The 16253-nt window shown below is 39.1% G+C and overlaps 1 protein-coding gene across 2 annotated transcripts in view; it reads left to right on the forward strand.

The window, feature by feature from the left end:
* The window catches only part of USP16 (ubiquitin specific peptidase 16), a 25608-nt gene extending 9602 nt beyond the window's left edge, over positions 1-16006 (forward strand). The window contains exons 6-18 of one of the 2 annotated variants that reach the window (XM_004675325.2): positions 1907-2091; positions 2621-2716; positions 3271-3401; positions 3774-3861; positions 4827-4905; positions 6287-6378; positions 7146-7202; positions 8689-8865; positions 10535-11198; positions 12223-12317; positions 13040-13126; positions 15365-15521; positions 15611-16006. In XM_004675325.2, coding sequence (XP_004675382.1) covers positions 1907-2091; positions 2621-2716; positions 3271-3401; positions 3774-3861; positions 4827-4905; positions 6287-6378; positions 7146-7202; positions 8689-8865; positions 10535-11198; positions 12223-12317; positions 13040-13126; positions 15365-15521; positions 15611-15735 — 2033 coding nt within the window. In that variant the 3' untranslated portion in view covers positions 15736-16006. The remainder of the gene's footprint in view (positions 1-1906; positions 2092-2620; positions 2717-3270; positions 3402-3773; positions 3862-4826; positions 4906-6286; positions 6379-7145; positions 7203-8688; positions 8866-10534; positions 11199-12222; positions 12318-13039; positions 13127-15364; positions 15522-15610) is intronic. The other variant, XM_012733737.1, reaches the window with a different exon arrangement.
* Positions 16007-16253: the final 247 nt, after the last annotated feature.

Below are 16253 nucleotides of genomic sequence, written 5' to 3' on the forward strand. Positions count from 1 at the left end.
TCCGGGACACCCCGACAGGACAGACCAGCATGGCAGCTGCTGCAGGTGCAGTCCCGGGGTGCACAGGTGGCCTCAGCGCTGTCCCGGGGCCCGCTGGCCTTCCTGGGAGCACTGTGAGCACCCCCCAACCCCCAGCCCCCGCCTGCCCTGCACCTGGTTGCCTCTTACAGATAGTGTAGAAAGATCATGAAAAGCCTGAAAAAGCCGCCAAGGGCTCCAGGACTCTCCTTTACCAGTCTACCCGGGTCATAGAGAACCTGCTTCATGCCCTGCCGGCAACCGCAGTTTGGTTTTATAAAATGTTGAGATCAGTGGGCTTTTCTCAGAGGCTGAAACGGAGTTTACATGAGACAAGCCTGTGACAGAAAGTTTGTTTTCACCCGGCATGTGTTAACTTTCTGCACTGGGTTAACACACATACCTTCAACTCCGCATCCCTGCTAGGCAGTTTGTATCTGAGAAAGGCTAGAATTTAGAGTAAAGATTTTATCTTAAGGAAATTCCTGTTTGGTTGGACTTGAGTGAGCTACCCAGGTGGAAGGAGGACTCCAGGCTTTCAGGGTGATTCCCAGGGATAGATGGCTGATAGATGGGATGAGTAGGTCTCTGATCTGCTGACTTGCTTCCTCCAGCCCTTTTCTTTTGTCCTAAACTTGATTTTCTTTTACAAGATGTATTTACTGTCCTACCCAGCATTACCTATAGCTGAGTAACATTTACAGTGGTTGACTGCAGACTATGCAAGTAATTTTGACTAAATGTAGAACAGTGGAAATATAGATACGTATTAGCTTTGGAATTAGAAGAGAAACTGAGAGCTAGCTAATCAGTTGTGATGAAGAATCTGAACTAATAAGTACTTTGCAGTGAAGCCCTGTTTCGATTCTGTGTCACAGGGGCTGGAGGTAAACCTATTTTTGACTGAATTACCGTATTACATTTGTTTGGATGCCTAATTAAATTGTGTTGGCATATTATCTGCTTTAAACCTGTTTAGCATTTTATGGTCATATAGGTATCTTTGGCAGTGCCAGAATTGTCTGTTCCTAAGTTAGGATTGGTTTTTAACTCAGTGAAACTTGCTTAAAAATTTCTTTCCTGTCCTTGTTCTTTTTCTTTGTTTAGATTTATTTATTTATGCATAGAAGAACTGGTGTGCAGTCCAGAGGTATGGGGTGGGGGGTGAGAGGATTCACCAGAGGCAGAGGGGAGAGCAGAACAGGCAACTCTACTGAAATACACTGCTGAGGGGTGCAATAGGCAAAGACAGGAGAGGTTGCTGTGCTATGTGGGTCACCTCCCCGGCCAGAGATTGTGCTGAGACTTAACCCCTAAGCCACCAGGGAGGCCCTGACTAGGGTAGTTACTGAGGTACTTTGGAATTATCAGATCCCAAGAATCCTAAAGAAATGGCAAGGAAAGGCCTGCTGTGCCATGTGGGTCACCTCCCTGGCCAGGGATCGAACTCATGCGGCAGTGGCTGCCTATAGCTTCTTAGTGCTTCTTTAATCCATTGCACCACCAGGCCACCTCCCACCCTCCCCACCCCCCTTGCTTTCTATGTGATAATTTATACTCTAATCTCACAAGGTAAGGTGAGTTTGCTTGTGAAACAAAAACTTTTGTGTAGTAAAAACAGGAAGATTTAAACCAAAGTTTAAACTAACAACTGTTAGTTTTTATTTGTCAGACTCATCTTACATCAGTTCTGAATTATTGGTTTTCCTCTCTGAATTATAAATTGTATTTTTATTAGGTGTTTAAAATCAAATAGGTAGCAAATAATGATACTTTGTAAAAGTCAGAAACCCTAGTGCTGTGACACAAGTACAGCTGCATTTGGTAGGTTGTATTATACTTTTGCTGAATCTTTTTCCTTTTTTTCTTTTTTTTTTTTGGAATGCAGCAAAAGATAATGGAAACATGGAACTTGAAAATAAAAAATTAGAAAAGGAGAGTAAAAATGAACAAGAGAGAGAAAAAAAGGATGCCATGACTAAAGAAATTGCTCCCACAAATTCAGCTTCTCAGATAACTGTGCGAGGACTCAGCAATTTGGGAAACACATGTTTCTTCAACGCCGTCATGCAGGTGCCAGCGCTGCTGCTTCCCCTTTTCAAAATCTGGTCTTCTTCCTCAGAGGATAATTTTGCTCGTTTGTTACTTACGGCTGTATTCCCCCCCACGGAGTCATTTGTTTTAATGTTTTCAAAGAAAATTCAAGGAAATGTTTCCTTCACATGACACCGGGGGACAGGGGGCCCCACACAAATACAACCCCTGCCCGCATAGGATGTGAACTTGCTTTGGGGCCACACACCTTATCCTCACACGTCACACGTCACACAAGGCCTGCGTACACGGAGTGGTCAGTGGTGATGAGGGAACACAGAGGTGCTGGTGGGGAGCTCTTCTGAAGTAATTCATGGGCTCAGAACTGAATTGTTGCTGAGCCTCATGGGGTGGGGAGTCAAACAGAGTGACTTGTTTCCAGAGATAGATACACTAAAGATTGCAGTGTTGGATGTGATTTTCTGTTTTGATAAAAATAGACATTAAGAAGTTTCTGAATGAGCTGATTTCCGCTTAAATAATTTTCCTTTCTTATTCTACATTTTAGAATTTGTCGCAAACACCAGTGCTCAGAGAACTACTAAAAGAAGTAAAAATGTCTGGAACAATTGTAAAAATTGAACCGCCTGATTTGGGATTAACAGTATGTACTTTAACATTTTTTTTTAATCAGTAATTTTCCCTGAATTTCCATATTCTAAATTATTTTAAGAACTTTCAGAGTGGGGAGGGGGTTTGTTGGTTTTGTTTAGGCTAACAAATTTAACATTGGTTGGTTAAGAGAAATTACAGTGGGTCTCCCCATTTATTGCTATGTTGTATAAGCTGTGTTGGAGGGTTTGACTTTCTCCTTGGGAGTATAGCTCATAATTGTGAAGCCCTATGTGGGTATTATTTTAATGTCATTTAAGGTGACTTTGCTGTGAACCCAAATTAAAATATTTTTATTACTTACATTTTGCTTGGGTTCTTTTGTTCTTCAGAAATAAACCCTAATAATCGAAAACTGTAGAACTGAATTCTTCATGAACTGGTCTGTGACCAGAAAGTTTCAAAATATCTTGAAATACATTTTAAGCTTTTAAATGGGATAGCTCTGTCAGGAGCACAGCGGTCTAGGTTGATGAGTTACATTTTGGTAAAAGTAAATGATCCCCAGGTTTGACTGAAGAAAGTAATTTTTATTCTTATATTCAGGAACCCTTAGAAATAAACCTTGAGCCGCCAGGCCCCCTTACTTTAGCCATGAGCCAGTTTCTTAATGAGATGCAAGAGACCAAAAAGGGGATCGTGACTCCTAAAGAACTCTTTTCTCAGGTCTGTAAAAAGTGAGTATCGGCTTTGATTGTGCTTTCAGTGCCTCAGAAAGAGGCTGTACCTGACACTGTACAGTGCTGTGAACCCATGTGACCTCCTCGCAAGAGGTGGGAGGGCTGTTCTTGGCACCTACAAAAGAAATAATAGCTTCAGAAATAACCCATATCTATATTAAGACATGGGATTAAAAATATAAAATGGGGAAAAAATATAAAATGGATTTAATGTGAAAATGAATCTGTTCAATGGTATCGTGAATTTGAACAGAATTTTGAGAAACTAGAATACTCTGAGAATTATTTTGGGTCCTAAGATTTTGAATACTCTTTTGTCATTTAGATGATTCATCATTGCTTTTCTTTCTCTCTTTTTTCCCTTTGTAGAGCAGTGCGGTTCAAAGGCTATCAGCAGCAAGACAGCCAGGAGCTGCTCCGCTATTTACTGGATGGGATGAGAGCAGAGGAGCTCCAAGTTAGCAAACTTTCGCTAGTGTATTCGATAGTCCCATCTTCATTAACTGTCATTTATGTTACGAGTTATTAGAGCAATGAAAACTAGCTTTTGAGACCATTGAATGTACAACTTTTTCTGTCTTCTCACCCAGTGTAATATCGTCATTAGAATGCAAAAGAGAATTAGAAATGGTTTTCCTTTTCATAATGCTGTTTTACTTAATGTTTATAAAATCATTGTTCTTTAAGGGTGCTACCATACTAACCTATACCCAGAGAGCTACAGAGTACTGGAAAATGTGTCTCCCAAAACAATTCCCAGTTGCAGTACACCCTTACAGTCCGTTCTGAGTATCATCTAACATAACTTTCTGAATTTGGGAAATTCAAAGACTCAGGGACCATCAGTTGTATTTAAAAGTGTTTGTAAATTGCCAAGTTAAAAAGTAATGCCTATGGGTGTGTGAATATAATTCAGAGCAGGAATACTATTGTGGTAACAACTTACCTTCATTTTCCTCATGTTTTATGTCGAGCACTCAGTAGTTTCCATGGTTTCCCATACTCATGCCTCACCTCCATTCCTGAGTAGGCGCTTTATCATTCTCAGTTCCCAGCTTCTGAAGTCAGGGGGTAGGGGGTATCAGTACCTAGTTCCAGGCCCCCCAGACTGGATGTTTGACCACTGGAGTCTATTGCCAAAATTCTCATCCACTCTATTTCCTAAGACATGATACTTCAGTGGTCTTGCCAGTGGAACTGGGCACATTCTGAATGTTTTGCTTTGAGTAGGTTAAAATCTTGAAATCATAAGATAGTGTCTTTATTCAAGGATTAGTCATTGTTTTATAAGTACAGTCCTTTTACTGCTTTAAGTTAATTTTGAAATGTGATTTTAGAAATACTAGTTTTTATTAGTAAGTTTGATCACCTCTTGATATACAACTCAAACAACTAAAATTTAATCATATTTTATATTTCTAGAGAGTGAGTAAAGGAATTCTTAAAGCATTTGGTAATTCTACTGAAAAATTGGATGAAGAACTAAAAAGTAAAGTTAAAGGTAATGTCTGAGTCAATATTTTTTAGTAAAGAGTTTATTTATTTATGCATACAGAAGTGGGGTACAGGCCAGAGATGCAGGGGTGGCGAGAGGATTCGTCAGAAACAGTGGGGAGCAAAACAGGCAGATCAATGAAGTACACTATTGAAAGGAGCAGTGGGCGGGTCAGGAGAGGTCTGCAACATGTAGATTACCTCCTGGGGCCGGGATTGAACTTGCACTGAAGCGGCCATGGCTTGGCTTAGCTTTGCAGTGCAGCGCTCCAACCCACTGCACCACCAGGGAGGGCCCCCATGTCTGACTGTTTGGACTGAACCACTGTTAAATTTCTCTGTACCTTAGGGCAAATTGCTCTTGCATGTATTTTGAATCTACAGTTGCTAACATAATTTCTATCACCACTGATTAAAAAAATTATTCAGTGCTGTGAAGGTGAATATTTTTGAAAGGTTTTATTGTGCTTGTTGGCACAGTTTCTCATAAAAATATGTTTCTGTATAAGTGTATATATCTGTATTTTCTTTAATAAGACTTATAGATTTCATGTATTTATTAGACAACTGGGTGACCAGTTAGTAAAATTATTTTGGGGGGCATGGAAAAGTAAATAGATTTTTTTTAAAATAGATTTATTTTTTATTTATCTTTGCATATAAGAACAGGGTGGAGGCGGTTGGGTGGGGGGGTGGTGCCTGGTGTGGGGCGGGGGAAGTGAAAGGATTCACCAGAGACAGTGTGGGGAGTGAAACAGGCACATCTACTGAAATACTGCTGAGGGGAGCAATGGGCAAGATAAGGTGGGGTCTGCCATGCCATGGGGGTCAGCTTCCTGGCTGGGGATCAAACTCGTGCTGCAGTGGCTGCCTAGAGTTTCATAGTGCTGAGACTTAACCCCTTGTGCTAACAGAGGCCCAACAGGAAGAGTTTATCTGAAACATTTCCCTAAGGATATTTGTTGTTTTCTTATTTTATATCGAATTCAGTCCTAAGAGTTCTTTCCAGGCAAGTACATGTGCACACTCTCAGTTCCTTGCTGAGAGCTAGATGTGAGCTAGATGTCATCCCACCTATTCACTGCTCCCTTTACTGGTGGAGGTATTGATGTGTAAAAAAAAAACCCTACTGCCTTGCAGCATTTAGTTCCATGCACAGATCTTGAATAAGAACTTTTTTTCTTTTTCACATGATGTGATTTTGTTAAACTGTGTGATACTTCCAAGTAGAGTCCAGGGTACTGCTGCTAACAGAAACCCAAAAGTCTGATAATTATGAGTAGAGAAAAGCAAGTCTATGGGAAATAAAATCTTAGGACTATATAGCTAAGTCGTTTTATCTTATTCCAGTCATGTAAGTAACGGATAAGCTTTTTTTCCCCTGATAGATTATGAAAAGAAAAAATCAGTACCAAGTTTCGTGGACCGCATCTTTGGTGGTGAACTAACAAGTACAATTATGTGTGATGAATGCAGAACTGTAAGTGGATGGTGCCTGACTGGCTTTAGTCATTATTGATGTAGTTTTATCAGTTGTTCCTTTCAAAAACAGGACTGTCCAGTTTCATAGTACATTCTTTGTTGGACCTTCCAGATATGCCTTGTTCTTTCCATTGCGGTCACATTAGCTTACAGGCTGTAGAGCTGCCAAGGGCACATTTTCTCACCTCATCACAGTCCTGTCTCCATCCCCTGCCAGTCAGTCGGCTCCCCTCACTCTGTCCTGGCCTCCCTTCCTTCTGGGAGCCAGCATTCTGCTCTCAGTCTAACAGTTTGGCTTTGTTTGCCTCTCTCTATACCCTACAAATGAGTGCAGTTATGGTATTTGTCGTTTTCATTCTGACTTATTTCCCTTAGTATCGTGCCCTCAAAGCCCATCCAGGTTGTTGCAAGTGGCAAGATTTCATCTTTTTTATTACTGAGTCTATGCCAGTATGTAAATATGCCACATATCCTTATCTTCTCATCTGTCGTTGCACACTTCGGTTGTTCCGGATCTTGGCTGTTGGGAATTGCACTGCAGTGAACATAGGGATGCATGCGTCACTTTGAGTTAGTGTTTGAAGAATTCTTTGAAGTTTATGTGACATTTATTTTTTCTGTCCACTAAAGGTACCAATTATTTTTGTGTGACATTTTGACCTAGATCCCTAACCCAAGTCTTCAATTAGAATTAGTATCTTCCTCATCAGATGACTTATTTATTATTTAAGGTGAATCTTTTACTTTCTTTTTTTTTTTGTTAAGGTCTCCTTGGTTCATGAATCTTTCCTTGATTTGTCTCTACCAGTTTTAGATGATCAGGTAAGACTATCGTATTTTATTCTAGTAGATTTTTTTACTGCTGTTGAGTTTCATTTTTTTTTTTTTAAAAGATTTATTTATTTATTTATTTATACAGAGCTGGGGTACAGGCCAGAGATGCGGAGGGTGAGAGGATTCACCAGAGACAGAGTGGGGAGCAGAACAGGCAGATGATCAAAGTACACTGCTGAGGGGAGCAGCGGGCGGGTCAGGAGAGGTCTGCCACGCCATGTGGATCTCCTCCGGGGCAGGCGGGGATCGAACTCATGCGGAAGTAGCTTTGGCTTCTTAGTGCTGTGCTTTAACCCGCTGCTCCACCAGGGAGGGCCCTGAGTTTCATTTTTTTAAGATTTATTTATTTATGCATACAAGAACTGGGGCGTAGAACTGGGGTGAAAGGATTCACCAGAGACAGAGTGGGGAGCAGAACAGGCAGATCAACTGAAATACACTGCCGAGGGGAGCAGTGAGCGGGTCAGGAAAGGTCTACTGTGCCATGTGGGTCAGCTCCCTGGCCAGGAATTGAACTCATGCTGCAGTGGCTGCAGATCACTTCATGGTGCTGTGCTTTTAACCTGTTGCACCACCAGGGAGGGCTCTATGTTGAATTTCATTGCTACCTTTTTTCTGAGATTGTACATTACTAGTCATGGAGAATTTTTTTCTTATTTGAGATAGAGAAATTATTGTTTTAGTTTTGAATAAAAATGAGTTACAATACTTAAAAAAACTGGTATATATAGAATCCTTCTTTTAAATTATTTTCCCTCTATTTTTATTTGAATGTAATTGACTAAAATTCTTTATAGTTCATTAACTTGATTGGTTTACAAAGAGGAAGTATTTTCTTCATATTAAAAGTCACTGCTTTTATTATTTGAGATGAACCACACATTCCTTGCAATCTAAAGTTCATAAATATTAAGTAGAGAGTATTTCCATTTTAAGACCCATTAATTTGGCTCCTTTCAAGTTGTAATGGGATAAAAGAGAATGTGTTACCAGTGTTGGATATATCACTACTCGACTTACTGTGAAATAGGGACCCCACTTAACTGTTTATAAAATTTCACTAAATTTGTTTTTTGTTTTTTTTCCAAACTTACTTACCTGTAAAAAAAGAAAAGAATAAAAAAGTATACCTGTTCTGTGACATGTGAAATAGTTACAAAAAGAAAGCAGATTTAGAAATGGTTGTGATTGCAGTGTGATACATGTCTAGTAAAATTCAGTCTTTCTATTACACATTGGTCTCAAGTTGCTTTTTCCAGTTTTTTTGTGTATATACTGGTTTTCTCCATAAGTGAACTCTGCTTTCTTTGTCTTGAAATGAATGAATTTTGTCCTGGATATATTTCCAGCCATTCTGGAAAAGAAATCTTGTGTAAAATAGCAATAGAAACATATTTAGAGAATAGGAGCTCTCTTTTCACCGAACAAAAGTTGTAAAGTTTTATTTTTGACAATATTCTTTCCATATCTTAAGAGTGGTAAGAAAAGTATAAATGACAAAAATCTGAAAAAGACAATGGAAGATGATGAAAGAGACAGTGAAGAGGAAAAAGATAATGACAGTTACATAAAAAAGAGAAATGATATGCCTTCAGGAACAAGTAAGCACTTACAGAAAAAAGCAAAGAAACAAGCCAAAAAGCAAGCCAAGGTAAGTAATTAGGAAGAAAACCACACTTCTCTTATTTATATTTTGAACTATGGATTGAAATTTAAGTGATATTGGTAGATGTGTCTATTTATACAGTGATTTCATTGGATAATTACAAAATTAGGCACATTTAGTATTCTCTGTGTTGGGAATTTCACTGAGTATATGAAAAGAAAGGTTGTGCTTGTTACAGATTTAATATTGCATTACTTGTGATAAATTTCAAAAATGTTTAAATTGATTTTTAGTAATTTTTTGTTAATACATTGACATTCAAAAATTAAAAGAAATACAAAGGCATATTTTGTCACCCTCTCACTCCTCTCATGTCACAGATAACTACAATCATTCACTTCTTAGGTGTCCTTTTGGAGTTTCTTTTGGAAAATACGATGAAATGCATATATTTATTGTGTTTTTCTCCTTTTCAAACACACTGTTATAAACCTTGTTTTTTGTTTGTTCCCACTTCATGAGATTCTTGGGGTTGTTTCCATTTTAGGAGCCAAAGCTCTAGTTTTTACCAGCTGTTTGTTTTACAGATGTTTTATAATTCATTTCACGATTTTTTTCCTCGTCTTTTGTTTATAATGACCAGTAGCTCTTACTCAGTTGTAGGGTGAATTGAGGGTCACATGTGGTGTTTTGCAAGTGTCACCGAGTTGCCCTCCACACAAGTTATACCAATGGTATCCTCACCAAGGACATGTAGACGTTTTCCTTCTTATCCTTGACAGCAATGCATCAGCAGAGTCTGATAGATGGAGATTATCTCAGTGCATTTTTATTTTTACTTATTTTAATATAAGTGGAGTTAAGTGTGTTTTCATGCTTATGAGCCATTTCTATTTTCTTTTCTTTGATTCACTGACACATTTTCTCTTTCCCCATTTTTCTTCCATGTGTAAATTTATCTCCAGCTTAGGTACATAAGAAAATGTGTCCTACAGCATGCTGCCCTTCTTCCTCCAGCTTTACAGTGAGCGTCACAGGAAATGTCCTTCTATATAAAGCCCAACTGCCCGCCCTTTCAGTCGCTAAGCATCCAGTGACAGAGATCTTCAGGAGTTCCTTGTTTTTTTTTGGTTTTTTTTGGGGCGGGGGAGCGAGTACTTAGGCTGCAGATGGTAAAGAAGGTGACTGGAGTAGGCAGAGGCCTTCCCTGTCTTCCTTGTCTTCCTTGTTTTCTTCCTAACTTTGACCCATTTGTTTCCTGGAATGTTCTCCTCCATTGCACTGCCCAAAGCAGTCTTGTGATTGTGCATTCTTGAGTTTTAGATTTGCTTTTTTTCTCCTCAGTGAAACTCTGATAATTATAACTAATGAGAACACATCCCTTCCTGTTTGGTGTGTGGTCAGTGTGTGATACTCAGCTGCTTGGGTATTAGCAGTCTAATTACTCTGTCGCTTGCTTTAGCTCCAAGAACATGTGTTGTCTATTTTTGTTAACAGAATTGTGACAGTTCTTGATGATTGATGATGGCTGAGTCCCGCTTCCAATTAAAGAACTTTTCATCAAAATTTGATCCCTAATAGTAAACAGCATCTAGCATCAGAATGCTGGGAGTGAGTTCTTCCTTATGATTTTTGACTGAAAAGTGAGAAAACCTGAAGTGTGTATAGACTCTTTTTCTGTAGTAAAATAAAATGTTTTATTCTTTATACACAGAACCAACGCAGGCAACAAAAAATTCAAGGAAAGGTACTTCATTTAAATGACATCTGTACCATTGACCATCCTGAAGATAATGACTGTGAGGCTGAAATGTCACTTCAGGGAGAAGAGGATATTAAATCCAACCATATTTCACAAGAGGAAGTTACACATAAGGAGTATTGTGTTAATCAAAATGATTTGAATGATCAAGAAAAAATGGTAGAAGGTGTAACTGACAATCAAAAATCCACAGAGGAAGAAGATATAAAAAATGTCAGCATGGAGAATGATGTAGAGGTTTTGTCATCCTCTCCCACAGAATGTACTAGAAACTTAAATGGTGCCTACCTGAAAGAAGGGAGCAATGGAGAAGTGGACATTTCTAGTGGTTTCCAAAACCTTAACTTGAATGCTGCTCTTCAACCTGAAGAAATAAATATTGAGATTGTGAATGACAGTCATGCTCCTGGAACCAAGGCTTATGAGGTTGTAAACGAAGATCCAGAAACTGCTTTCTGTACCCTTGCAAACAGGGAAGTTTTCAATACCGATGAGTGTTCAATCCAGCATTGTTTATATCAGTTCACCCGAAATGAGAAACTTCGAGATGCAAATCAATTGCTTTGTGAAGTCTGCACCCGGAGACAGTGTAATGGACCAAAGGCAAATAGCAAAGGTATTGAGATTTTCTTGAAGAAAGTAAAATTCGTGTTCCAGGCATATTTTGAATTATGTAGGTAGTGCTACCATTTAATTTGTGTCTGTCTGAATTTGGATGGCATCGTTTGATTCCATCTTCTCTGTAAGTATTTTCGTGGAGGAATGGAAGAAGCAGAACATGTTTTGAAGCGACTAGTACTTTTTAGCATTCCCACAGCAGTTCAAGTGGGACTCGTGGTTCTGTGACCCCTTGTCTGAGGTGAAGCAATCCCACTTCCATGATATCGCAGCAGGGCTCTTTCTTTGTACCCTGAGTTTCTCAGTAACATTTGTGGTGACCTTCATCTTTGCACCAGGGAGATACACTCTTATGTCGTCAGTATACATCAGTGCCAGATACTGGGAGAATCTGGGTTCTGTCCCTAACAGAACAGAAACTTAGTGATTCTTTCCTCCCTTTATGAGTTTGGATAATTTGAATAAGGAGGGATTGTGGGTGAGAATCCTAAGAAGACTAGCTTTTCATATATTTACATATGGAATTAAGTCAACTGATTTTTTTTTTTGTTAGAATTATATTGTTTTTAGAATAGGCATTAACAAGCTCTAGTTCACCCCAGATGTGACTTGTCCTCTGTTTCTGTGTATTTTCTGAGCTACACCATTTTTGTAATGATTGAATAGTTGAAACTGTTGAACAATTGAAAATAAGTTGATGGTAGAAAACATGAATTTTATACTCCAGCTTATGTTATCTCTTAAAAAATAATTTCATTGAGCTTTTCAGTAGACAGTAATTGTATTCAGTTATGATTATTATATTTTGATTTCTATCAGTAAAAATTTATTTCATATATAAGTATGTACAAAATATCACTGATTGTCACCTCTTGGTTCCAAAATCCAGAATACTTACTGTCTTGGTCCTTTTCAGAAAGTTTACTGATCCTTGATACATCTTTAATGTAGGAAATGATTTTATAGTAAACTTGAATACAAGTCTAAAATGAGATTCATACTGTTAAAATTTCTTTCTTTAGGTGAAAGAAAACATGTTTACACCAACGCCAAAAAGCAGATGCTAATTTCTCTTGCTCCTCCTGTTCTCACTCTACATTTAAAGAGATTTCAGCAGGTACCACTCTGGTTTCTTACCCAGAATTTCTCTTAAATACCTAACTTTTATCAGTGTCTTAACATACTATTGTGTTTCTTTGGTTATTTCTTAATTTTAACATCAAAAAAGTAGAAAAGTAAAAAAAATTATGTATGGTAAAGACAAATGTACAACTTGGAGGAGAAATTTAGATAAAGTCCTTCCTAGTTTCATTAGAACACGTGTTTAATACTTAGAGATCTCTCTTAGGGATTTTAGTGATTTTTATTTTCCAGTTTGCGTAAATACTTATTTTTACTAACCCTTGATAAAAAGACATTTGCATATTGATTTTCATCATTTTGGTGACCCCCGCCCTTTCTAAAAGGCTTTTTCTATAAGCAGCACATTTCAAATCCCAGAGTACCAGTAGAATGTTGCCTTCTGTGGTTGTGTGAGTCTCTGTGAATAACTTACTCAGCATGGTTCAACATGAGGCCCACACTGTGTCCTCACAGAGGAGATTCTGCTCTTGCTGAGCTTTAAGCAGACACAACCTCTGGTCTAATCTGGCTCTTCTGGGGGCTAATAGGGTGTATGTGTGGTGTGCACCTCGCAGACCAAAATATCCTCAATGAATTGGTGTTCAGGAAGGCTGAGCAAGAGCTGGATGGTGTTTTTCTGGGCATGGAGTAGGAGTAAAGTTTATGTAATAAACTTTTCAAAGGAAGAGAACTAAGTCTGTGTCCCTCTTTTTTTAGGCTGGTTTTAACCTACGCAAAGTGAACAAACACATAAAATTTCCAGAAATCTTAGATTTGGCTCCTTTCTGTACCCTTAAATGTAAGGTAGGTGAATTTGCTCTTTCTGGGAAAATCTTTTTAAGGGAAGTCAACCAAATAATTCTACCAGTAGCTACCTGTATGGAGTCAATATGTGTAGATTAGGTCTTTGTCCTTTTTATAACTTCAAGATCTGTGCAGAATCATTTTGAACAGTAGGTTGTTAATTCAACAGTTTTTTAACTCGCCCCCACCCACCCCTTTTAAGACAGATGTTGTCTAGGGAGCTGAGTACACAAAACTAGAGGTGAATCAGGTATACTAATAGATAATCCCAGTGTGATATGGCTGACCATTTAATAAGAATGCATGTTCACTGAGCAGGGATGATGTGCATTTAACCCAGTGTTGGTGTTCAGAGAAGGCTCTGTGAAGTAGAGTGTGTCTCACTAATTCTAAAAGAAGGAATGGAAGTTAGTATGAGAAGTCAAGGAGGAACACATTTTCACAGTAGAGTGAACAGGAGCAAAAAAGAGCAGTGTGAAGTGGCATGGTACGTGCTAGGGATTGGCATTGTAAGTAGTCTAGAAGTTACAGTGCAGGGTCTCAGGAGCACTGAAAGATGAAGCCAGAGGTGAGCTAGAAATGAGATTTTAGCAGATTATCATGATGAGGAATTTGGGTTTTAATAGATATATAGTAGAGAGCCAGTGAAGTGTCAGAAGCAGTGGGTGACATGGCGAGATCATCACATTACTGTCTATAAAGCATGGAGGCTAGATTTTAGGAGGAAAAGACTAGAGGCAGGGGAACCAGTTTGGAGGTTGTTGAACTAGTTCAGTGAGTAGATAGGGGCTTAAACTTGGGAGGGAGACAGGAAGACAAGGAATATTTAGGAAGGCAAAATTAACTAGATTTTTTGATCGATACCTGTAGCAGAAAATGATTGTTAGGCTGAAGAATGTAGGTGAGATGAGAGTTGGGAAAATGGACGAATTGTGAAGTCAGCCTGGAAAGTAAGTAAGCTTTGAAGCCCAGCAGTTCTAAATGTTGACCTGCTCCAAAGACAGTTGTTTGGTTGGCTAAAGTGGAATGACAGTGAAACTATTATGAGGCTTATTAACACTGAAATTCCTGAAGCTGTAAGATTTGAGGTGAAGAATGATTAAGTTCTTTAGTGATTAGGACATAGTTAGGAACAGTATTATTGAGTGCAGTGATGCTCATGCAGCAGGACTTGTAAAAGAACATCATGGGATAGTTTTCTGAAAGAGGCCCCAGCTTGGAGAATGCCTATCCCTAAAGCATACAGGATCCAAGCCAATTAGTACCTCACTCAAGAATGTGTTTCAAGTGGAGTCCCTAGGGGGCATTTAAAATGTAAGAGGTGATTTTTGGCACTACCTAAATGCTATCCTGTTCTGTTAAAGGCTTACATTTTGGGCAGGAGCTTGAGTAGTTTGTTTCTTAAAAGGTTTATTTTTGTATACAGAACTGGGCTACAGGCCAGAGGGGCAGTGTGAGGACTCAGCAGAAACAGAGTGGGGGGCAGAAAAATCAGATCAATGAACTACACATGAGAGGTCTGCAGCATCCTGTGGGTCACTTCCAGCGCCCAGGATTGAACTCGCACTGAAGTGGCTGCAACTAGCTTGCAATACTGAGTCCTAACCTGTTGCACTGCTAGGGATGGGCAATTTCGTTTTTTAAAGATTTATTTATTTTTAGAACTGGGTTGTAGGCCAGAGGTGCAGGGAATAAGAGGATTCACCAGAGACAGAGTTGGGAGAACAGGAATATCTACTGAAATATGTTGAGGGGAACAGCAGGTGAGACAGGAGAGGTCTGCTGAGCCATAAATGGGTCAGCTTCCTGGACAGGCATTGAACTTGGGCCCTAGCAATGATAATGTTGAGACTTAACCCGTAAGCCACCAGGGAGGCCCTGAATACTACTGAGGTATTTTGGAGTTATTGGGTCCCAGGACTCCTAAGAAATGGGCAAGTTCAGGTCAGTTAAAGTGGGCCAGAAAACTGCAGTAACAGCAAGTGGACTGTTTATGGTTCTTTGAAGCACAGCCATGGAGCTTTCTAATAAAAACTGATGACTCAGGAGGCTGCGAGAAAGGTCAGGAGAAAATAGTGAAGTTCAGACTCGGGAATGATTTCTGTGATTTCTGAGTTCTCAAAAAAAAAAAAGACACGGTGTAGTAAAAAAAAAAAAAGACACGGTGTAGTTTAAAAGTCTTGCCAATAATGATTGCATACATGGAGTTAGAACTCACTTTTAATTCTATTTTTAAAGAACGTTGCTGAAGAAAATACAAGGGTGCTCTATTCCTTGTACGGAGTGGTGGAGCACAGCGGCACGATGAGGTCAGGGCACTACACTGCCTACGCCAAGGCCAGGCCTGCCAACAGCCACCTCGCTAACCTTGTCCTCCATGGTGATATCCCACAAGGTGAGGTGGTTTGGAAAATTCTGGGCTTAGCAGACATGACAAACCAAAACTAATGTTTTCCTTTTGTATTTTACATTCCCTCTTGACAGACTTTGAAATGGAGTCAACCAAAGGGCAGTGGTTTCATGTGAGCGACACACACGTGCAAGCTGTGCCTGCAACTAAAGTACTAAGCTCGCAAGCTTACCTCCTGTTTTATGAGCGAATCCTCTAAGTGTCCGCCAGTGCTTTCTCTGAAAACTGTTTTTTTTAATGGCTATAATAAAGAAGACTAACTGCAAATCATGTTCACTTAAAGTTAAATACATGCCAGAAGAAACCATGTTTATTAAAATACTGAAGGGAAAACACCTAAAAACTTACAATGGTTTTGTTTTGTCATAGTAATTGTCTTGTCTGAAGCTTCTGGAAAGGATTTTGAGTAAGACTTCTGTGCTAGTATGTTTGGGTGGTGGGTTGCAACACATCAATAAATTGACTTACCCCCAAAACTTGTTTTATTACTAGAAAGATTTCAAGTTAGTGACTGTATCCAACCAGATATCATTTTAAAAATGATTCTAATGAAACCTCACTAACTTGAGCTGTTAAATGTTCATTTTGTGAGCATAGATAATTGGCAGAATGTGTGAAGTAGGAGATACATTGATCTATAATCCGTCTGATACCAGTGTACAAACACTTGCTTCCTTACAAGTGTTAACTGACCCAGGGTACTCGTATTACTGGGAC

Source organism: Condylura cristata, unplaced genomic scaffold (assembly GCF_000260355.1).
Source record: "Condylura cristata isolate star-nosed mole 26May11 unplaced genomic scaffold, ConCri1.0 scaffold00003, whole genome shotgun sequence".
NCBI lineage: Eukaryota > Metazoa > Chordata > Mammalia > Eulipotyphla > Talpidae > Condylura > Condylura cristata.